Source organism: Seriola lalandi, unplaced genomic scaffold (assembly GCF_002814215.2).
Source record: "Seriola lalandi dorsalis isolate HSWRI2012SDOR001 ecotype SW California unplaced genomic scaffold, Sedor1 jcf7180002054519, whole genome shotgun sequence".
Taxonomy (NCBI): domain Eukaryota; kingdom Metazoa; phylum Chordata; class Actinopteri; order Carangiformes; family Carangidae; genus Seriola; species Seriola lalandi.
Window position 1 is genome coordinate 2912466 of NW_019525072.1, and position 23637 is coordinate 2936102.

Here is a 23637-nt window from a genome sequence, read left to right on the forward strand (position 1 = left end):
CACACACACACACACACACACTTTCCTCTCTCAACAGTCTACACAGCATTAAAGCTGTGCTAACTGTGCGCTGTCACATGTGTATGTGCGCGTGATCGGTGGTGTGTGTGTGTGTGTGTGTGTTTCCCTCTTTTTGAACCGTTAACACTGTCAGTATGCTGCAGGTGCCCCACGATGAGAGTGCCTATATACAGAGCTATCCTCCTCCACCTCCTGTCTCTACTTGTACGCACATCCTGCATGCAGCTATCTCCTCTCCTCTTCCAGGTTTTCCCATTCGTGTCCTCCTCCTCCTCCTCTTCCTCCTCCTCACTGGCATTCTCCCGGTCTTCATCCTCCTTCGTTTGTTTAATCCTCTGCTACTCCTCCTTCTCTGTCATTCCCCCTGCACATCTGAGCTCCAGTCTTCTTCCTCCTCTCTATCTGGCTTTTTCGCTGAAGCGCTGGGGCTTGCAGATTGCTACTGGTGGGCATCTTCGCTTTAACGGGAGATAATAACCACATGACAAATAATATGTGTTTTAAAAATAAAAGGAGATGAAACACAAGCAGGGGGCCAGATGGAAGAAAGCACACAGGGCAGGCAAGCCGTGCTCCATTTTGCATTTAGGCAAAACGCGGCCACAATAAAGAATTCATGACAAAGTGGCTGAATAATTACACATGACTTAATGCACAGCAGAAAGTCAGAGAGCTTGGTAATAAAAAATAAAAAAAGTTGGGTTCAAGCTCCTTCTGTCCAGGTAAAGTGTCTTACCTTCCATGCCTGAGTCAAATATAGACTATGTACATCTGAAATGCTCAGGGCTTTGCATTTTATATATAGCACACCGCCTGGAATGTGTGACAGTAGCTCCACCACTTCTTCTGCCTCCCGACCCAGCAGATTAAAAGAAGACAGGAACTCGAGGCTGGATGATACATATCCTTTATTTCCATTATCATTGCTTCAGTCACACTGTTACTTACACATTCACCGACATCCTGCGACCTGGTACAGCTGTCCTGACTGAAACAATCGCCCCTGACTGAACCCCTCACTCACAATTCTCAGCATTAACCAATAAAAAAGTAAACCTCTTGAATAAATTATATATAAAAAACAACTGAAAATCAAAAAGAATACCAATTCGAGAAAGATAAATACAGCATAAACAATGTTATTTCATCATTGTTGTTTTTGACCACAGAGATAAACAATTGCTAGGTCTCCATTTAGTCGTCATTAGTAGTATTAGTATCAAGTTCATTGTCAGATTTTGCTTAAAGCATCACTTATATAATTTTTCATTGCATCAAGTTGACATCATTCATGTTAATATAAGCATGCAAACATGTTTCCCCATGACCATTCAGAACTGCACTAACACGAGAAGACAGCGAGAGAAAGAGAATAGAGAGGAGGGAGGGAGGAAAGAGGGAGGAAGGGTGATACAAAGAAAGAGGGCAAGATGGAGGGATGATGTTGAGGGAGGAGGGAAGTGGGTGAAAAAAAATGGAGTGAGAAAAGGATAGGTAAGGGGGGGTTGGAGCGGGAGGAAAGGTAAGGATTGCTGGAGGAGAGAATGAGTAATCAGACAGTAATCAGACAGACAGAAACTGAAAAGGGAGGGGGGGGTGTAGCAGACAGGGGGAGGAAGAGAATAAGGGGATATGCCGGTTCCACTATGAGTTTTGTAATCTATCACCAGGCAGTAACACAAGGGCTAAATAGGGTAGACACAAGCAGAGAGAGGGGGAGAGAGAGAGAGAGAGAGAGAGAGAGAGAGAGAGGCTGGGAAACAGAGAATTATGGGGCCTCAAGACCAATGGATCAATACCATATCTACTTATACAAGCTGATCAATAGTCCCCCAGCTGACAAACCCCACAGGATACTTGCGGGTATGATGCGGGATGTGTCACCTCCCGAACACCCCATCGAGCTCACCGGTAAGTCCTGCCTGCCCTGCACTTCCACGATCCAGAGGTAAAGAGAAATAAACTACATCCCTCCCCGGAAACAAACACACACACACACACACGCACACGCACACACACACACACACACACACACACACACTCACACACACTCACACGCACACACCCTCCTCGACAAAAGTGTGTGTGTTTGCGTGCGAGAGGATGAGAGGGAGATGGCAACGATAGCAAATACAAGTAGCTGTAGTGAGGTGTTGTACTGTTGTTTTTGCTGAGGTTACAGTAGTAGTTGTAGTAGCGGTGACAGACATGGCTTTATAAGTCTGTATCGTTTTACACAGGAAGTGCAGAAACTCCAGGCGCTTATTTTCTCACAACACCTCCTCCCTGTTGTCTTGCTTTAAGGGGATCTAAGTTTGTCATGATCTTTAGGCCGTAACAAATGAGCCTCCCATGTTTTTTCTTTTTTCTTCTTTTTTTTTTTTTTAGTTTTTTTTGTTTGTTTGTTTGTTTTTGTGTTCCTTCTTGTAAATTTAATCAAAACACACCCCACAATTTATTTCCCAATCACTGTGCCATCTGTTTTTTTCCCTCGGACATACAGTACACAAATTACTGAAAGAAGTACACGATCAACACAGTTACTTACATCAGGCAAAGGGTTAGAGAGGAGAGGAGGGTTGAATGATTGGCAGCTGATTTTAGAGACGACATAGACAATACAAACTAATGTCTATGAAAGACAGTGTTTCCCCAGGCACGTATAGTACACACACACACACACACACACACACACACAAAATGGCTCCTTGTAAAGACACAGGACAGAAGACACATTTGGCTCCGAGACAAGCATTTCAGTCTGTGGATGCCGGGATTTCGGGGAGTGAGGGAGACAGAAAAAGGACAAGGGAGGCGGTGAGCACAGAAACGTGTCACACACACACTTAGACACACACACAAGGTCACAGTGACACACACACAGGCACACACACATACACACACATACACACATACACACACTCACACACACACACACAGACGCGCACGAATACAAAACAAACACGCCCACAAACACGGAAACACACACTAATAAAAGCAACACGGACGTGTGTGTCCTTCGAAAGTCTTGTCGGAGACATGATGTGGACTTGAAGAACATTTTTCTCAGTTGAAGCTGGACGATGACTTCTTGAGATAAGAAAACAAAAAAGTCCTGGGATGATAGAAAAATAAAACTGAGTGGTGATATCCTTCCCTGTGGGTTACATCCTCCAGAGAGTGCACTCCAGACGGATGCTGGTCCGACCCTAATCGCAGGACCATAAACCCGTGTAGTCCTACAGTACGAAAAGTCAGCCACTTTGGCCGGAGTTCCGGGGACGATCAAGTAGTCCATGTCACTCAGAAGCTTATACCATCTCATCCTCAGTGGACTGTAAAAAAACGGCATGAATAAACTCCTTTCCTGATGGTTATATGTATAATGTATGACACAAAAGACACAGCAAAATCATTAGAAAAAAAAAAAGTTGGTATTTGATGAGCACCATGAGGACTGTGACGAAAAGCATGAGGAAGAGGGACACATTTCAAGGTTGCGTAACATGCTTAGACCAATGAGTCTGTCCTCATTTTTCACTCCTCTGACATCAATAAAGACCACAGGATGCTTCGTCGTCTTTCCTCCGGCGACATTAAGTGAGATAAGTCCAAAAACCAGAGGGTGCGGAGCCTGGAGAAGGCGTCCAAAATGGCCCGGGAGAATCCTCCATGGATGTTTTGTCCTGCTAAGTACTACATGAGATGTTTTCCTATACAGTACAGCATATACTGTACATCAATGTTGCAAAGAAAAATATCGACATAGTGATTTTCTTCTTTTATAGTCTGTACAAGGGTATGAACCTTTGGTCCTGGTTGAAATGACCCATTCTGTGATGGCTTACTCATTTTTTATTATTTTTTTATTTTTTTGTTTTTTTGTTTTCAGGAGAGAAAAGTTTGTCACATCACACTCCTCCTAGATGAAATACTACACTAATCTGAAGCACACATGAACTACGCACATACTACAAACTCTGTGTGTATATGTGTGTGTGTGTGAGTGTGTGAGTTATGTGTGTGAGTTCCCTTGCTATATCCCAAATTTACACCTGATTTGAGCCCTACTGTACTGTTTAATGTCTGCATGGGTTTGTAAATGTGTAGTCTGATGCTCAATGTTTTGCTTGTGGTAGATGTTTTTTTTTTCCCCGGCTTGGCAAAGACAGCACAGGTTTTTGGAGGATTCATTAGCTGGAGCAAAACAGCACTAGCAGTTGGACACTAGCAGTGTCTCTGCGTCTCTCTTTCTTTGATGGAGAGAATTATTCACAGATGAGAGGAAAAAAGGAAAGTCTGGAGCTGGAGAGATGATAATGACCTGAGGAAAGAGGGAATAAGGGAGAAGAGGCAGATTAAGCAAGAGAGAGACAGCAGGGGGGCAAGAGAATATATAAACAGTATGCAGTACTGTACGTTTGGGGGGAGGAGGGGGGTGATGCATTACATAAGCCATAACATCTAGATTATACAGATGCTTCTGCCTTAGAGGTCCTACATCTGACAGCTCCGCAGCCTCCACTTTATCACACACTCACAGTCAGGTCATGCTTTTAAAGCCTCCACCAGTTTCCTTGTGTAAATCTGACTAGAGAGCATCTGCTGCTATGTATGTGGATGTGTACTATACTTTAAGATTCCAGTGCAGTCTTTTTACAAGCAGAAATCAAGGAGCTGCTGGATGGCTTGTGGAATGATGGTACAAAATGCGATACACAGTTGACTAGGAAATAATTGTATGTGTTAAAATCATGCTGTAAAAAAATAAAAAATAAAGTGAGGATAGGCTCACAGTTTTAATCGGAGTGAGGACTGTCCACCACGATGTGAGGCTTAGGGGAGGGTGTTGTAACACTCTTCGACACAAATGTACCAATTGCTTTTTCCTGCAGGGGAAAAACAAATGTTATTAAGGTCGAAGCATTATAACAAAATGAATCACTTTTTACATTCAGTTGAAATAAATGAAAATTTTAATGTGATGACTTTCTTTTACCACCAGTAGCCTATTGCTATTACTACCCATAGACTCTATATAAAGATGGACGCGGCCTCTGTGACTTCACCCACAGATTTCTGAAGAGCAGTTTTGAAGCTCAGAGTGAGCTGCTCCGCTGTCGCCATCTTGGCAGTGTCTGACCCCGCCTAACTCCTGGCTAATCCTGAAATGGGCAAAGAGGTGGGGCTTTTGTGGAGCCAAGACTTTGGTGCATGCCTTCAATTATACATAACTTTAAGCTGTAATAAAATTTCTATAAAAATATTCACCCCTGTACAGCAGTCAAATTAGCTATAGAGACCAAAACTGTTTTTTTGTACCAGGTTGTAAACATGTTTATTTTTGCTGTAAAGTTGAGTCCATGGGGATTGACTCACTTTTGGAGCCAGCCTCAAGTGGTCATTCAAGGAACTGCAGTTTCTGGCACTTCAGTGTTTGCTTCAGTTTTCAATCACAGAGGTTTTTACTGTAAAGCTCACTAATTGTATCACATTTTTTAATATGTACAAAAATGTGTAACATCTTGTTGTTTTTACGCAGGGTTAGCTAAGCTAACCGGCTGCTGGTGGCGGTAGCTTAATATTTACTGTACAGATATGAAAGTGGTGTTGATCCTCTCGTCTAACTCTTGGCATGAAAGCATGTTTCCCAAAATGTCAATTATTTCTTTAAGTACAGTTTTTCAATATGTTTAATATTTCAAAGGAAAATATTGTACTTGCTTCCCAACTACATTTATTTGACAGATATAGTTAGTAGATAGTTTGCAAATTAAGGTTTTACTTACAAAACGCATTTCAGCTTCTAATATGAGTTAAAATATGATAGATTAATTACCCAACAGTATATAAAGTAATGAAACTTTGGTACATATACAGCCTATTCTGCATATTGAGGACATTTAATTTGATAATTATATGCATTATGCTCTTAATAATGATTTTACATGAGCACTTTTACTTATAATGGATTTTTATTTTCTATTTTGGTATTGCTTCTTCAAAGTTAAATACAGCTAATCAGGGCCACTCCTGCTACTGGACCCTTACCTCTACACTACTATCACTACTGCTATTCTTCAAGTATCCCTGCTGCTGCTTCTAAAGATAATCATTGTATGATAAAAAAAAAAATAATTTTTGCTATTATGCCCAGCGCCAACAGAAGAACAGAACATAACATATGTGGTATGAGATCATACTTGTGACACATGAATGCACACACACACACACACACACACACACACACACACACATACATTCCTGCTCACACACACGTGAACACATGATAATATGCTCATTACCTCCACAAGCTGATGCCAGTGCTCTATTGGTTTGCGTGGATTGGCCAGCATGGCTGCCCAGTGCTCTCTGCCTGGACCCTCGGCTTCACTGCCCACACGACACATCCCTATAACCTCGTTATGACCAATACTGACACGCAGCGAGGGATGAGGGATGGAAGCAAGGACAAGAGAGACAGAGAAAGAGAGAGTGAAAACAGAGCAGAGAGTAGGAAAGGTATGGGGGGGGCGGAGAGAGAGAGAGAGAGAGAAGCATATAAAAAAGCAGAGAGAGAGGGGGAGACAGGGCTAGCAAGAAAACAGGCACAGAGGGTCTCATTTATCAACCTTGAGTATAAGGAAAAGAGTACAGCTGCCGAGGAAGGATATTGAATAGCAGCTCACAAATACACCCGGCCCCTGTATAAAAGCTTGATGTGAGAGCGGGAGCAGGCACAAGCAGAAACATACAAGAGCACACACCTATAGAGACAGCAAATGGAGGGCAGACTACATAATAGGGAGGTGGTGCATCCATACACAAACACATCAACCGGCCATGTGCTGCTGCGAGAGGCAGACAGACAAACGCTGGCATGGTTACACTTCCTCTTTCAGCATTAGCATAAATCATGACTATTCATGAGGTGCCCGTCTTTGTAAAACAGGGAACGTCCACCAGGAGGCTGACTCATGAGGGGGGGCTCCCCACATCGTGTTCAACACAGCCGCAACACCATCAAAATGTGACGACCACAAAGCAGTAGCAAGCATCGCGCTGCATGTACAAACTCACACACACACACATACACACACTCACACGCACGCACACACACACACACACACACACACACACACACACACACACTCTGTAAACAGCACACTTCACAGTAATGATCAGTTTCATCTTAAAGCCCCCAGAGCATGCAGCAGTGTAACGGCAGCTCCGCTCACCAGTCATAGTCCATCACTGCAATGATGATGGATACACTTTCTATATTTTCATTGGGAATGTCAAACACCAGCGCCTCGTTGTACGTGGGGTTCAGCGTGTTCTTCTTAATGGAGGTCTTCCTCTTTTTTAGCCGTCGCCCGTCACAGATCAGAGAGGCTTTCACGTACGGATCTGAAGGAGAAACAAAGACAGAGAGGGAGAGAAAGATAAGGGAGACAGGAGAGGGGGTAAAAAAAAAGGGAGTATTGGGAAAGAAAAAAAGAAAGGGGGAGAGGGAGGTAGGATAGGAAGTAGCGAAGTAGAAAGAGGAAGAAAAAGACGGGGAGACAGGGAAAGCGGGGGAGGAAGCAGAGAGAATAAGATAAGGGGGGGACTCCTGCAAACACTGTTCGGTATTATGCTCACAGGTATCTGCGTCTGTAACACATAAAAGGCATGAAAATCAAGTCACCTTGGCAAAGCTGGATTAAGAACACAAAGGGAGAAAAGCAGCACAGGTTGAATCACTTCAGTTATCCATTCAACATGTGCAGCTCAGTGACAGCAGCCAGGGAAAACACACACTCACACACTCGCACACACACACACACACACACCCACGACTCCATTTTTATGCTGCAATTTTAAGCATCTTTCAGGCGCCACAATCATCTCAGGATCACCGTGGCAATAATAACGGCCTGTGGTCATTATCATCTGAGATCTCATTTAATCTGAGAGGACACTGCCGTAGCAATCACCAAGTCTTTAACTGAAGGGTAAATAAAGAATAAAACCTGTACATAATGCCTTTGTTAATTCAATATTAGCATTAGCAATTCTTAATATCTGTCTCATGGGTAAAACTATTGCTGTATTTCTACAGACATACAGTAATGGAAACAAATTTTTTACTGCATGTTGTTTTTGCAACAAATGAACTTCACAGCCTCAGGTTCGATATTCATAATGTATAAACTCTACTTCTGTTTCTTGAAAAAAAAAATCTCCCCTCAGATTCTCTTACACAGTTCGAAACAATCAATCTTGTGATGCTCATATTCATACCAGGATTTATTTAGCAAAGATTTATAGTCATTTGCGCTTCCCTCAACATGCTTCGTCTGCTTCTCCTTCAGGTGTTGATTTATTAGGTTTTGAGAAATCACTCCCTGCTAAACCTCTGTGCGCAAACTTGTTGGTTTTGCTTGCAACAAATGCAACATATAGTATCTTGTGGCTGCATTGTTTGCTGGTTTATTGAGGGTGCTATCACTGGGAAAGACTTTTTTTTATTTGTTGCTAAATGGCGTATAAGTTCCTCTTCTATTTCAGTGAACTGGCTCTGTGTTTACTAGTGATGTTATATATGAGAAAAATGTCTCTACACGGCTTCTCGCCAGATCAGGAAAGCAACGCGCAACACCAATCGCTGTTATTTTTAGACAGTGTTAAAACTGTTTTCTGTCACATTTTTTTCCCTCTTAAACAAGTTTCCAGTCAGGCTGCTGCTCGCTGGAGGTCTCGCAGCAGCATGACATGTGTGTGTGTGTGTGTGTGTGTGTGTGTGTGTGTGTGTGTGTGTGTGTGTGTGTTTGTGAGTGTGTGAGTGTGTAAATCCTTTACCTGAGAAGCCAGTCAGGTCCATGGCTTTGAGGTTGGTGGCCTTGATGATTGTGGCGGTGAGCCTGCCTGCAGTGGGTAGGTAACACAGCGAGAAATTAAGCTCCCCGAGATCAGCCTTCTCCTGTGGGTCAACACACACACACACACACACACACACACACAAACAGACACACACACACACACACACACACACACACAGGAAATGGATCAGAAATGGAGCAGGGACTAACAGATATAATAATAATAATCTTTTTTTTGATGATCGTCTGTTGCCTGGAAAGAGCTACAGTAAATCTGATGGCGGGTGACAGCAGGCGCCCTAATGTGGACAGGCGGTGTTTAGGCAGAGGGGAAGCGCCGTCACTGTAAATGAATCATACGCCAATCTGCTGATGGCCCCGAGCGGAGGAAGGTGCTAAGTAGAGGTGACGATTCTCCAGGCCTTTTTTTATATCCCTCCCTCCGCTCCCATCTACTGATCCTCTCGCAGCCTCGTGGTCTCCGTGGCACCACAGTAATGACACCGGTGGTATTCAGGTCACACTAGGGCGTGATGACTCCTCACTGGCTTTGAGCCTCACAAATCAATACTTCCCCAAGTGAAACACTGAAATACACTGAGAGGCCCGATGTTTTAAACTTATTCAATAAATGAAATGCCCATGCCAAAAAATTCTTTGCTCTATCTAATTTGCTAATAGCCGTCTATGAATATTCCATATAAATCTGCTTGGACACTGCTTGATATAAAGTTTGGATGTGGCCAGCAGTGCATTTCCAGTAATCTATCTGAGCTGGTTTTTCACATTACCAGCCTCTGAATTAATCTACACTGCAGGCAATTTCCAGTCTGCACAACTTCTGTGCATCCTCTCTTCACAGTACGAGTGTACATCCAGGATCTTCAGATAACACACAATAATGCAAAGGATTTTTTGAGTCACATTAAAAGCAGCAGAAGGGGGTAATATTTTGGATCTTGAGAAACTGAAACCGAACCACCACGGGATAGTCAGTCCTGAAATTTTAAATACCTGCAGCACCGCACTTGGAATATTTGAATTTATATGGTTTGAAATCTTATCTCTGAAAGTTTTTCAATCTAAAAAACCAGATCAGTTTTTGAATTCTAAACTGTGGAATCCAAATTTTCCCAGTCTCCAGCAACCTGATACTTTGACTTTGACTTGAATTTTCTGATACAAAAACAACCATATAAATTCAACAGTTTTTTAAATATTGAACACTCATATTTCTAAAATTGTAGAGCCCCCCAAAAAACCTAAAATCATGCTTTTGCCCAAAATAAAATGGCCTTTTGTTAATTTGCTATAAGAGGTGAACAGACTATACAACACATAGCAAACACCTGCACATTGTTTACATCTTTAAATATAACATATTTGATAATATGAGCATGTATATCCTTCGTTCAGGGCACATTCTGCACATCCTGTCAACAACAGCTGCACTCATGTGTGTTTATATTTACCATTTGGCTTCATACCGCAATATTGCAATTTTGTATATTTCATTGTTCTTGTATTTTCTCTTTCTTCCCAGCTATAATTCAGATTCATTTTCATAATGTCACATTTCTACTTAAAATCCAGAACTGAAACTGTCACCTGTGTCATGTTCGATATGCTCCATCCCTGGTTCTAAATCTATTTCTCACGGCTTTGGCCCAACAATTTGCATCTGCAACGGGCCCTGACATCGCCGCGAGGCTCATTCAAATTTCATCTAATCTAAATTGGGCATCTCCTCCAAATGAATGTGATCATTCTTGGTTGTTTCTGCGGCGGCGCGTCGTCCTTACCGCAGTGCCCTCCACGATGTCCCTCCACACAGGTTTGTCCCCGCTGCCCTCGCTGAAGTCCAGCAGGTTGTCCACCACGACCTGGCCGATCAGGTCGTGCCTGGAGAAGCGGTCGAAGTCGTACACGGAGAAATGCAGCTTCCTGGAATGTAGCTCATTCAGCGGCACGCCGAACTGAAATGTCTCGTTGAACACTGGGTTTAAGGTCTTTCTGTGAACCTGAGAGAGAGAGAGAGAGAGAGAGACAGAGGGAGACATTTCACATTAATTCCTGCAAATTACAGTGTGAATATTCTGTACAGATGGGACACCCATGTAATACTTAGTTTGGTATCTACTGGAAGGTTTGAGGCCATTAGGACAGGAAGTTATCACGAGGTTATAGAGCTTTAACATTAGGGAGTTAACAACACACTACTTCATTCTACAGTCCACATACCCACGCACACACGTGTCACAAAAAAGTAACCACAGCTGACATTACACATGCATGTGAAAATGTAACATAAAGAAAATTGTTTTTGCCTTGTGTATTTATATATCCTTAATAGTTTATGATGGTTCAGGGGACTGACTATTTCATCGCTACAGCTACAAAGGTGCACGCTTTCTCACAGGCTTATGCCTAATGTTTTGTTCCCAAGAAACAACAATAATGTACGCTATAATAATATTAAAAGAAATGAATTCTCAACGTTAAGAAAGTTTCTACGTTGTCATTTCTGAAAGTTTGTTTTGTAAATGTGTCATAATTTTAAAATAATTGTTGACACATTTTTCCTTGTTATCCATTTATAATGCAATTATCAAATAGCTCCTTAGTAAAGTAAAAAAACAAATTTGTCTCTATAATGACACAGTGATTTGTGTGCTGTAATCTAAAGCTTACCACATTTATGCCTTTCATGTAATCATTTGTTTTTACATTTGAGACTTTTGCATTGATGCCTTGACAGCTCTGAGTTGAGGTTTTCTCAGAAATAAATCCAAGCCAAGAAACCACCACTTGCTGTTTGACAAGACTTAATGATATTTTGAAGGCGCGTCCAGAATCCTCAAAGACTCTTGTGATTTGAAAAATATTCCTCCGGCTGCAACAGTCAAGTGGATTTCTAACCTGTTTCATGTGCATCTTTATTTCCTCAACAAAACAAACAGGGAGACTTTTTTTCGTAGGAGCAGAGTCGAGGCGTCGCTGAGGATTCTTCACAAACGCAGTAACTCCCGTCAAACGAGCTGCGGGGTTTTTCAAAGTTCGTCATGTAGCTTTAATCTGTGACTCAAATGTAGCTATCAGTGCTGCACTTACCCAAGAGATACAGCTGGTCAAAACACTTTTCTTTGAAAGCTCTCATCGCTTTTGTGTTATTTGTGCTGAATCTTTATCGTTGTATTTGAATTTGCGTTTCAGCAAGTGGCGTTTTTTTTCCCTGTTTTCTGCACCTGCAAACCACCCAGCTTTATCCAAAACAAATTGGAAACATAAAAGGCATCACTTCCTGTGAACCCATTTTTTTTTTTCCTCGTCACACAGACTTGTGAATATAAAAGCTTTTGATTAACTGCCTGTGGAAAGACTCACGTCGTGCTGAAAGCAGCAAAACTGTCTTTTATTACAAGTAAATGTCATGAATCAGTATTTTAAATTGACTGATCTACATTCCTTTAAAAAAAAAAAAAAACAAGACATAGCAAGACACCGAATATTCAAAAAAAAAGGGGCTTTGATTAATAGCGCAGCCATACCAGCTGAAATGTCCTTAGGCTACATAATTAACCTCTACCGCACCAGCTGACCTTGTTCCTCAGCCAGAGGGAGAAAAGTGCATTACACCTTTTCTTGTGGGATGAAAGATCAAATCAAACCTTCTCAAATGAAATAACTGAATTTAAACCTCAATATTTTGTTCCCAGACGTACAAGGTAAAGTAGTTTTTCCTTTTAAATGTTTACAACACGTTTCCGGTAGGTCCCTGCATCTATTCCAAATCAGTTTTACCTCTGTTGTGACTCAGTGTTGTGTTTCCTGCCTCTTCCATCTGTCACCTCCTCCATAGCAAGTCAAACATAATGGATCATTTTAAATTGGCCTGATGGAGAGTCATTTCCTGCTCATCATATCATCATAACACGTTGCGGACAACATTTGCAAATTTGTCTCCAATCTCCGGCGCAGAATTTCTACTTTTTGTTGATTTATTCGTTGGATCTAGTTGCCATGAAATCATTTGAAGTAAATGCCGTCATGCAATAAAGCCTGTGATAATTAAAATGTGACACACACTCGATTTTCAAAATCCAGCTTTTTCTCCTGCGTAAGTCCTTTCTGTCACTCTGGCTTATTAGCACTTGATGATTACTTGTTAGCTTTGGATTAAACAGCAGCTGACGGAGCCGCTGAGCCTTTAGAAAGCACAAACACAAAGCTCTAACATCTACTCGTAGGTGACGTCTGTGTCTCTTTTTTGAAATTAGTTGGAGGGATAAAAGTGTGGCGAAATATGAGTGGTGTAAAAATTCCATGTTAATGAGGATGTGATTGAAATTAAACAATCATCTACACTCTAAATAAAAGAGGAGCCTGTATTATGCAAATGACGGAAGCATTCACGCTTTTCAATGCCTTGAAGGGGCTTTTGTGATGTACAGGAGACAGTCACACAAAGAGGGGGGAAAACCAAAGGAGAGAAATTTCAAACTGGTGCAGCTTCACTGTCACTGAAGGCTTCCTTTTCAATGGCTCTACAATCAATTCTGACCCTTTTCAGTTTTCAGAGTTTCTCCCAGTTTTATTCCAACTCAGTCGAAAACTACTGGTGATATTTATGGGTATACAACAGAGCACTACAACTCACATTTGTGAGGCCACCGAGCTCATAAGTCTCGAGCTTCTCCGCAGAGAATAAATTAGAGGAGAGGAGTTTTTTTTTTGTTTTTTTTTTTGAGGGCTAAGGGTAGATTTCCTGGTACAGAACGTCCTGAAACGTACTCAAATATTGACTCAACTGTCCTCAAACAACCAGAATAACACACTGGAATTGAGTAGCAGTGGCCTGTAATAGTCTGAAGCACATTATCTTGAATAAATTATGTCCCAGATTAGATTAGATTACATTAGTGAAGCTGTAATGATTCCCCATGAGGAGGCTGGGTCATCAGAGCGGCAGGAAACAGGCAGGAGGAAAACAGTGAGTCAGTGTGAGATGACGGTGGCTAAAACAAGTTAATGTAGTATTGTTTTTTCTTGTTTATTTGTGTTCACAGAGCATTAAGACTGAGGGTGCAGGTGAGCGTTTTGGGAGTGGGAGGCACCTTGGTTTGGAATTTCTTCTTCCTGTCTGGCAGTAGGTAGATCTTCACGTACGGGTCAGAGAAGCCGTTGGCGTCCTTCGCTGGCAGGTCCAAAGCTTTCAGGATCTTCACCACCAACTGCTCCGTGCTGAGACACAAACACACACACACACATATATACAGCAAACTCTATTAGACGTTCACATGTTCATACAAAAGGCTCGGGGGGGGGGGGGGGGGGGGCAGACAGGATCAACCCACACTCACAAGCACCTGTGCAGGCTTTATACACACATAATGGCTGGGGTGGTTCTGCGTCTCTGGAGGACGGAATAGCCAAAATAGTGTGTGTGTGTGTGTGTGTGTGTGTGTGTGTGTGTGTGTGTGTGTGTGTGTGTGTGCGTGCGTCATGGCTGCACTATCAGCGATGTTACATGTAAGCACAGATGTACAGCCAGTGATACAGAGTGTGGCTAAAGCTGAGCTCATTAATAATCCTTAACACGGGACCCTACAGAGCTGCTAATGCAGAAGAACAGAGCTGAGAGGACTGATGAACTGCCGAGTCAATCAACAGAAAATTAATCAAGGACAATTTTATACTATTTTATCATCAATCAATCACTTGACTCATTTTACAGGAACAAATTTTTAAAACGGAGTGATTTTGTCAGATGTGAGTGTTTGCAGCTTCTAGATGACAGTCAGTTGAACAGATTTGGGTTTCAATTAATCAAGAAAGAAAGAAGACAAGAAAAATAGAAATAACAAGATTAAAGATGAATCAATAATGACAATAATGCAATGTTACACAAGATATAAATAACAAAGCCACCAAAAAACATTGAGCATTGGGCTATTGGGATATTTCTTGTACATTTTAATCAGTACTGCAAAGTGTAGCTAAAGACCCCCAGTTTCCAAACTGTCAGGACCCCCACAAGGGTCATGAGATGAATCTAAAAGATGACCAAATGATTGGTCATTGGTATAAAATAGTACAAATAAAAGACTGCAACACAAAATTATTATTATTATTATTACTATTATCAATATAATATTATATTAAATATTTTTTTATCTTTAAATATAAAGTTTGACATCTTAATGAAATACAACCTGTGGGGTCACAGGTTCAACATAACAACATAAAACCTAAAGAGATTAGAATGAAGTCTTTTTGTTTCATTTCATGAACGTACAGTACAAATAATATATGTTCTATTTTTTTATATTTAAAAACCTGGCCCCAACATCAAAATGTAAAATATTTTAAAACAAAAGTTTGGATGTGGCTCTGAAATTAAACAACTACTAGATCTAAGTAATTAAATGGCTGCAACTAATAAACGATTAATCTGCTGATTATTTTCTTAATTAATCACCAAATAAATCATTTGGTCCTTACAATGTAAATAATGGTTTCCTTGAATCCAAGGCGACATCCTTGAATGCCTTGTTTTGTCCAATCAAAAGTCCGAACAACATGACATTTAGTTTACTGTTGTATAACAGAGAGAAAATCAAGGTTATCACATTTTTCTTTGTTAGAACCACTGGATGTTTCTGGTATTTTCAATTACAAAATGACTCAAACAATTAATCAGTTATTTACAGTGATAATAAACTCATCAGTTATATCAATACACAGTATTTTATGTGGCCTTTTTGAAGCGTTTTCATGTGTTGTGGCGTGACGGCTGTTTCACCAATAAGAATCAAACACGCAAACGAGAAGAATATTACATCGAACACTTGATCTGTATTTTATGGAATATTTTTTTCCTCAAGATAAATAAATACAAGTACAAAATGAGGAAAATCAACAGCATTATTGGCCGTTAAAGCAACAAACCAAGCAGATACACACTCTGCAGCGGGGCTGTAAGTCTTTCTTTGTCACGCACACAACATTCAAGGATAAACACACACATGAGCAAGCGGACACACACATTACATTTACATCCGAACACTCCATCCACACTCGTGGCTGCGTCTCACGCACCGTTTATTATGTATTTAATTACCAGATGAAGATGAAGACGGCTCGGAGGCCTTTAATCAGACCTCGTTAGACTGTGTCTCCCCGTGTTAACCAGTGTGTCAGCACTTCATTAGCTGCTTTAGGAGAGCAGCATGAACTTTGGGGCTGGGGAGGGATCAGCAGGGCAAAAGCCGGCAGTGACCCCGGCGGTTATAATGTCTTCTGTCCATCTCTACCAATCACACATAAGATATGCTGGTTGACAATACAACCGCGGCCAATCGGGACACGTGTTTACCTCTGCATCATATCCAATTAAGGCAATTGGATAAACATGCCCACTCTGCAATCACATCAAATCAGGGAGATGATACACAGAGCGAACTGCTGCAGGAAATTACATTTACAGCTCAGCCAGATAAATATTTTAACGAGAAAACCCTGACCAATTCAAATATGTATCTAATGATCATTTAATCCAGTATGAATTTGTGACATGCTGCTGGTAGAGAGTCTGCAGTCCCCTAGATTAACCAGTGTGGTTCATGGCAGTGCTCAGATGTGTAATAGGAAACGACAGGAAGCTTGTGCACAAAAAAAAAACCAAACAAAAAAAAAACACCTCTCCCTGATCGTCATGAATTTTCCTGCATCTGTTGTCTGTTACAAAGACACATTTGCAGATTTCTCCTGCACTCACGTGTCTTTTTACAGAACAAGACATGAGCCCGAACCGAAACCAAGGTTTTATACACAATCCCCGAGGCGTGCTGCAGAGCATATACCTATTACCGCTCGAGCAGAGAGTGAAAATTCACGGCCTTATTCCTGGCAGACAAAGCCCCGAAAGCTAGCTGCTACTCCCACAGTGCGAATGTGTCAACTTTTAATGGGATTGTCAATGGAAATGGCTTTCCCAGAGGATCTGAGGAAGATTGACATTGTTGTTCTGACTGTTACACTCCAAACAGCAGGGGTGTAACACATTAACATACCAATCTTATCTCAGTTCCAACACTAACACACCTGTACGCGTGTGTCTCTGCACACGTGCCCAAACACACTCGGCAGCAGCTACATCTATTACCTTTCCCTCTTTATCCCTCAGTCACTCCCTCTGTCCTGCTCCTCTCACTAAACCGTTTCCCTCCATGACAGGCAGCTACAGCACGACGTAAATTATCTCATGACTTTACAAATGGGGGAAAAGGGGCACATGAATAGTTTTCATCATTAACCTCCCTCTCCATCCAACTCCCTTGCTAATTCCCTGTAACTGTAACTCTCCGGCTGCAGCGCAGTCTGGTGTTATTATGTGGTGACAGAGGCTGCTGTTTAAAGTGGCTCACCATATATAATTCATGACTCAAACGGCCTCTCGCTCCCTTTATTTTCTGACCATCAGCATTTTCGCCTGTTGTAATGTTTCTACATGTCAGGGCAGGCAGAAGCGAGGGGGGGGCGGTTACACTGTCAGCTGAGCCACAGACGGCGGGCTGCACACTCATCCCCACAACCCACAACCATCCCAAAACTTACAGCCGGCACACACATTCACATACACACTCTCACAAGCCAGCCCTCACAGCGTGGCACCCACCAATTACGTACTTAGACCCAAATTCTCCAGCAGAGAATATTTAACGGAGAATTGTCAAAGGAGCAAAATTAAAGTAACTACAGCAATCTGTGCCACGCAGTACATAAAAGACACAGACACTGCTTTGTCATTTACATTTAACAGTACCACTTTCTTATTTTTAAACATTAATATTTCAGTATCATCATCACAAACAAACAGGACCACCGTTGAGCCACATCTCAGGCTGTCACCGTGTTAAGTGGTGTTTTTCAGAATGAGGGTAAATCCAACGCTCACTGTTACAAAACTCAATTTTCTACTTGAGGTTTTCTTTTTATGTCTACTGAGGAGGATAAACACGCTGAAAGATATTTTCCCACGAAGCACCTTCTGTCTGTTCAGTGCCATAAAGAAATGCAGCAAACCAGCGTCGGCTCGCACCCCTCTGACTTAAGTGTTTGAAGAACTTTACACCCACCGCCACCATCAAAGTGGTGCAGAAACAGAAACATTGACATTCACCGGAGACATGCAAAACTATAGTGGTTGGATTCATCAGACAGTGTTCAGGTTTAAAATTCTCCGTACAGTGCACCACTGTCACAAGAAGCTGCAGAATGCAGAATGCTCTTTTAGACACACCAGAAAATATCTGCTTCTTTGATAAAAACTTGAAGGTACATAAAAGTGTACATAAAAACTCAGAGGTAGATTTTAACTACGGTTGTTTACATTCTGGCTCATTCCTGGGCGACTTTAACAACTTAGCGCTGCGTTTTCTTCTCAACTGTAACAACAAAGTGTTTTGAATTGGCTCTGATTCATGCCACTTCGCCATGGCAACAGCGGTCAAAGTTCATGTATGGTATTATCTAGACCATTCTGCCAAACCAACCAAAATTACGCACAAAATGTGATTTATCAGAAACAAAGTTGAAATAATTCAAACTGGGCGTCACTTTATAAAACTATAGGGTGGCTACATTATCTCTGAGAGTCCCGTGTTTCTGTGTTCAGTAACACTGAGGATGAAACACTTCTGGAACCAGTGGGCGGTGAGCTTGCAGCGTGGCTGTAGACTCTTTGTTTTGTGTTTCATAGTCAGTTAAAGTTAAAGTTGATGACATTTCTCCTGGTTTTAACTGAACTAAATGAAAACAGTACGATGTCCAGTACAGTGTTTTTACATTGTGGTGGCTTGTGGCGACATTTTAGACTTTTAAAAATGTGAGTGAAACATTGTTTTTTGTGAATCCACCTCTACATTGAAAAAAAACATTTTAGAAGAGTTTTGTGTTTTTGCACTATTTTCATCAAACCAGGACGTGTGCAGTTTTCCAGTCAGACAAGTCCATGGGGCTCCACACAGACGCTGCAGCACCTTTAGGCCAACCTGGTGGTGATGTAATGGCCTCATTTTTCTTTTTTTACAGATGAACTTTATAACTTAAAATTATTTCTGGCAATGATTTATTAATGTTAAATTTTCCTTTTTACATAAGAGGGCACTGACAGAGCCAGCAGGTTGTTTCGGTGTAAAACTTACTTGAAGGCGTAGCGCAGGAGGAAGCTGATCTTGCCGCAGTTGTCACCCTGTTTGCCTTCACCCTGGTCGCCCTTGGGTCTGTAGAGCTCTGGTTTGATCTGCCCAATGCTGGTTACCTGCTCCTTCTCCTCACCATGGAAATCAGGACTGGAGAGCTGGTGAGTCATGGGCTTGGGCCTAAACAGACACGTAAGAGCTCAGAGGGTGACTATTAAGTGAAGAGCACAGCGCGTACACTCACGCACACTCACACACACACACACATATAGTCCGCTATACAGCAGCTTAATCAGAGAAGCAGTGGCAGGTAAACCATCCAAATGAGTTTAACCACTGTCACACCTGCGTGCACTGTAGTGTTATCTAATTAAGGCTAGTTGTATGATGATGGTGCTTCTGTACAAACCACAAGAAACACAACTTAACAACAACAAAATAGCAAAATATGAGTCTCAGAGAAAAATCAGATAATATTGTTGTTCGAGACTAGACTGACATGGAGAGGTGCAAAAAGTGTTCATTAGAGTGAAGCAAGATTAAAGCCAACATGGTTTTTACCAGAGTGCTCACAAAAACAACTTTTTATCAGGTACAGGCTTCTTTTATGTAATTTTCGATGATGCCTTCTTACTTTAATGATCACAAGCTGTAGGTTTTTACTCACCATGACATCTCTGAGTTTCACAACAACAACCCACAATCAGAAACTAACAAACACACACACACATTCAGCAGCACACTGATACACTCACCGTGAGGTGACCTGCTGCTGGGAATGAGCGTTGGGCAGGTCTTTTGGGGGATGGGCTCCCCCCTCTGAGTTGGGGACGTCTGGAGACGTCTGACTCAGCTTCAGAGTTCCTAACAGGGGAAGAACACGGACAAAACAATGTGTTTCATTAGCGCTGCTGTGGCTGTGGAGTCGGCCATTACAGTGTCTCTAACAGCAACGTGTATGTCTTCCTGCAAAGCATCGATCTCATTGATTGTATCGCATTGATTTAACAGACAGTGATTCAACAGCAGAGAGAAGGGAAGAAGTGATCAGACATATTTACAACAGCAGAACATGAGCCGGCATGAAAAGCCAACAGCACAGAGACGCAAAACAGCCGCACATCCAGCTCCAATAAAGACAGCCAGCAAACATTTGACTGTGAATTATGACAAACAACCTGCGCTGGAGTTGACAGCCAGCATTAATACATCAACACAATGAAAGCTCATAGCTGCTGCTGCAGCTGACATCAGTTTAAAACATTGTTGTATTGTGAAAATTACTTCTTGTTCTAATTACTGCTTATTGTGGTTGTTGTTGAGCTTAAGTGGACGATTCCAGTCACGCCGCCATCACGAAGGAGCTCATAAAAGTATATATTTTTTAATGTATTTTTGAGAAGGCTAGAACTAAAAATTATTCTATTTATTATTCAATCTGCATGTTTTTTTGATGATTAATTATTTGGTCTATAAAACATCAGAAAACAATGGAAAATGCCAATTATGTTATCAAATGTCTTTTCAAATGCCAAATGTCCCAGATGTCATATGGATCCACAACCCCAAAATATTAAACCCATCAGCATGCGAGACAAAGAAAAGCGGAAACTTCTCAGGGCTTTGAGAAGCCGTAATGGTCAGATGGTATTTGTTCTTGAAAAATGACTTAAAACAAACATTCTGCCGATCAACTAATGCAAGTCTGACTTAGTGTAATGTGTACGGGTTCTTTCGTAGTAACAAACCCACACAGAATTATGGGCCAGCTCTGCAGCTTTAGCGAGCTTTTGAGCTCATTGTCATGGCACATTTACTGTTTGGTTCAGTTTCACTGCTCACATCAACCTTGTTTCCAGCAGCAGCAGCAGCAGGCAGCCGTTTTCTGCAAACAAGCTCTGATAAAACTAACTGGTGAAGAAAGCTGAACATTTAGCAGCTAACGATTTTCTCAGAGACCAAAACAAAGCGAAAAAGAAATCGAACAGAGGAGTTATATTCATCAGGTGGCCAGAAACATGACTCCGGAGCTCTGCCGGTTGCAAACATGTTATCCGTAACAGCCTTATAAGGCGATTATAAAACAGTCTGTGTGTCTGTTTGCTGCAGCGTACTGCCAAAAATTGATTTATGCAGCTTTAAGGAATAAACAAATTAATCCTTTAATGAAAATGTAGGCGATATTTGTTGTAATTAAAACTTCAACTCAAACAGGCAGTGTAACTTTTTTTTACCACTGTATAACTAAGTGTCTGTAATAAGAGACTCGGCCAGTGAGATGAAAAAGTAATATTCCTTGAATGTAGCTCCACTGAAAGAAAACCCATTTATATGTAGAATAATGGTCAGAATTCATCACACTAGTGCAGCACAGATAAATTATTTTCCCTGTATGTAGGTAAATGTATTAAATTGAGTACTGAGAGTATATTAAAATGAGAAGTTATTGACCATGGCATTACATTACTCTTACAGTCAGACTGGGATTAAGAGTCTAATGTCTGTGAGCTCGCGCCCTCTCTCACCAGCGTTGTTGGGGTAGGAGTCCATGTCCAGGTAGGAGTGCTCCTGGGTCTCATGCGGCCCCCCAGCCACACTTCCCACCTCCCCCCTCTCCAGCCCCACCAGCTCAGAGAAGTGGGGGTGGTGCTGGCCCTGCTGCCCTAGCGTGGGGTACAGCGAGGACGAGGAGTGGCCCTCCTTCCTCTGCAGCAGCGGGGGCAAGAGCGACGGGCCCCCGGTGCCTCCGAGGCTTCCGACGCCAGCGCTACCGGGCAGCAACCCCGACGTCAGGCTCAGGACTCCGCCCTCCTTGTCCCGCCATGGCAGCCAGCAGAGCTTCCACGAGACGAAGAGGGAGACGGAGAGGAGGACGATGCCGCAGAATGTCACGATGACCGACAGCAAGCTGACAGAGATCTCTACAGAGGATGAGGGTAAAGAAAGAAAACATAGAAAAGCTTAATCCTGAAGGGGACATGAATGTGTGTACTAAAGGTCAAGGCGATCCATCCATTAAGCATTGATACATTTCACTATAAAACACAAATGTGAACCTCACTTTGGCACTACAGGAAGAAGTCAACAGATCACCAAAATCAGTTGGGTCCATTCTCTGGGAAACATGAATGACTGTACAAAATTTCCTGGTAATCCGTCCAGCTGGACAAAAGTGGTGGAGCGATCCACCAGCCAACAGAACCACACTCCCATTCACAGTGCCATGCTGCTATCGCAGCTAAAAAACAACAACCTAATGATATGTATTCACACATTAACACATTTTACATATGCCTAACAAATCAGCTGTAAACCACTGGATGATCAACAGTCCATACACCCCCGTCACACACAGACCATCACCAGCATCACCACAGCATCTACAAATCACACATCACGGAGCAGGAAAGGGAACCCGCTGAAGGCATCAATTGATATGCAGCCGTCCCCTGAAGCTCATATCCTACATTCGAATCCAGAGCTTAAAATGGGGGCAAACGTTGGCGGAGAGGATATTCTTAAGGGAGGAGAGGAGGCAAAGCGGCGGGTTGGGGTGGGATTGAGGAGGGAGGGGGTGGTGGTTCAGCAAACAATTAAAAAAAAAAAAAAAAACACCAACACCCACAGTGATGTCTCTATGCAATGTCATCCCACATTTCCTCATGGCTATGAGCTTTTTAATCTGTGACGGCTCAAGGATTGTGTCTGAGGGTTGGTGGGGGTGTGGGGGTGCTGGGGATGTGAGGGTGGGGATGTGGGTGTGTTAGCGAGGGTGGAGTATGACTCATCCGATTGAAAAAGAAAAAAATGCACAGAGTAAAAGAAAAGCGCCATTTCAGCACCCAGACTGCTGGACAGTTCCAGCAACAGCCTCCATCAAAGAGGAGCAGCAATGAAAGAGAGTCGACATCAGCTCCAGAGCTCAGCCACTTTTGTAGTTCTTTTATGGTTTCAAAGGGCACAACTGCACGTGTCGGAGCCTATTATACGTAAATTCATGATGAATTTTTAAATGTGTAAATACCCTATAAATATTCCATGAATGCTTATAAATAAATAGACTAAATATACAATGAATATTTATAATTATCCTGAACCATTTGAAGTCTTTTTTTATAAATAGCATCTTTTGGGTCTGATAACTGTCTTCACAAAAGGACCAATCAGAGCCCTCAATGGCCCACAGCCCTGAACATGAATATTCATAGTTTGTAAGTAGACCAAGAAGACTCATTACGATACAATGTGCTGATTTTGGTATTCGCTTTTGTGCACGCTCCAGACCAGGGGGACACCAATTAACAAGTCTTCCTATATGTGGGCCGGCCAATCATCACCTTCGTGTAGAACAGCGCTGTGTCACCATCGGGGGATAACGTTTCCCGAACCCCCACCACTACCACCGCACGCTTGTACCGTCCCACACAAAGGCCTCCTTTTCTTTTAACCCCTTTTCCTTCAATTCAGAGCGTCTCTATGGGCATGACAAAGACATAAGCACTGTTAAATCAAACAAAAGAGAATGAAATTTTATCTGTAACAGGCTGACA

General features: G+C 42.1%; 1 protein-coding gene across 1 annotated transcript in view; it reads right to left on the bottom strand.

Moving 5' to 3' along the window:
• Positions 1 to 3246: 3246 nt before the first annotated feature.
• syt3 (synaptotagmin III) overlaps positions 3247 to 23637 on the bottom strand; it is a 30659-nt gene continuing 10268 nt past the window's right edge. Inside the window, exons 4-13 of the mRNA XM_023413951.2 lie at positions 21613 to 22008; positions 19843 to 19951; positions 19091 to 19267; positions 14000 to 14126; positions 10688 to 10906; positions 8866 to 8986; positions 7260 to 7431; positions 6327 to 6456; positions 4817 to 4910; positions 3247 to 4345 (exon numbers count right to left, since the gene is read on the bottom strand). Coding sequence (XP_023269719.1) covers positions 4821 to 4910; positions 6327 to 6456; positions 7260 to 7431; positions 8866 to 8986; positions 10688 to 10906; positions 14000 to 14126; positions 19091 to 19267; positions 19843 to 19951; positions 21613 to 22008 — 1541 coding nt within the window. The 3' untranslated portion in view covers positions 3247 to 4345; positions 4817 to 4820. The remainder of the gene's footprint in view (positions 4346 to 4816; positions 4911 to 6326; positions 6457 to 7259; positions 7432 to 8865; positions 8987 to 10687; positions 10907 to 13999; positions 14127 to 19090; positions 19268 to 19842; positions 19952 to 21612; positions 22009 to 23637) is intronic.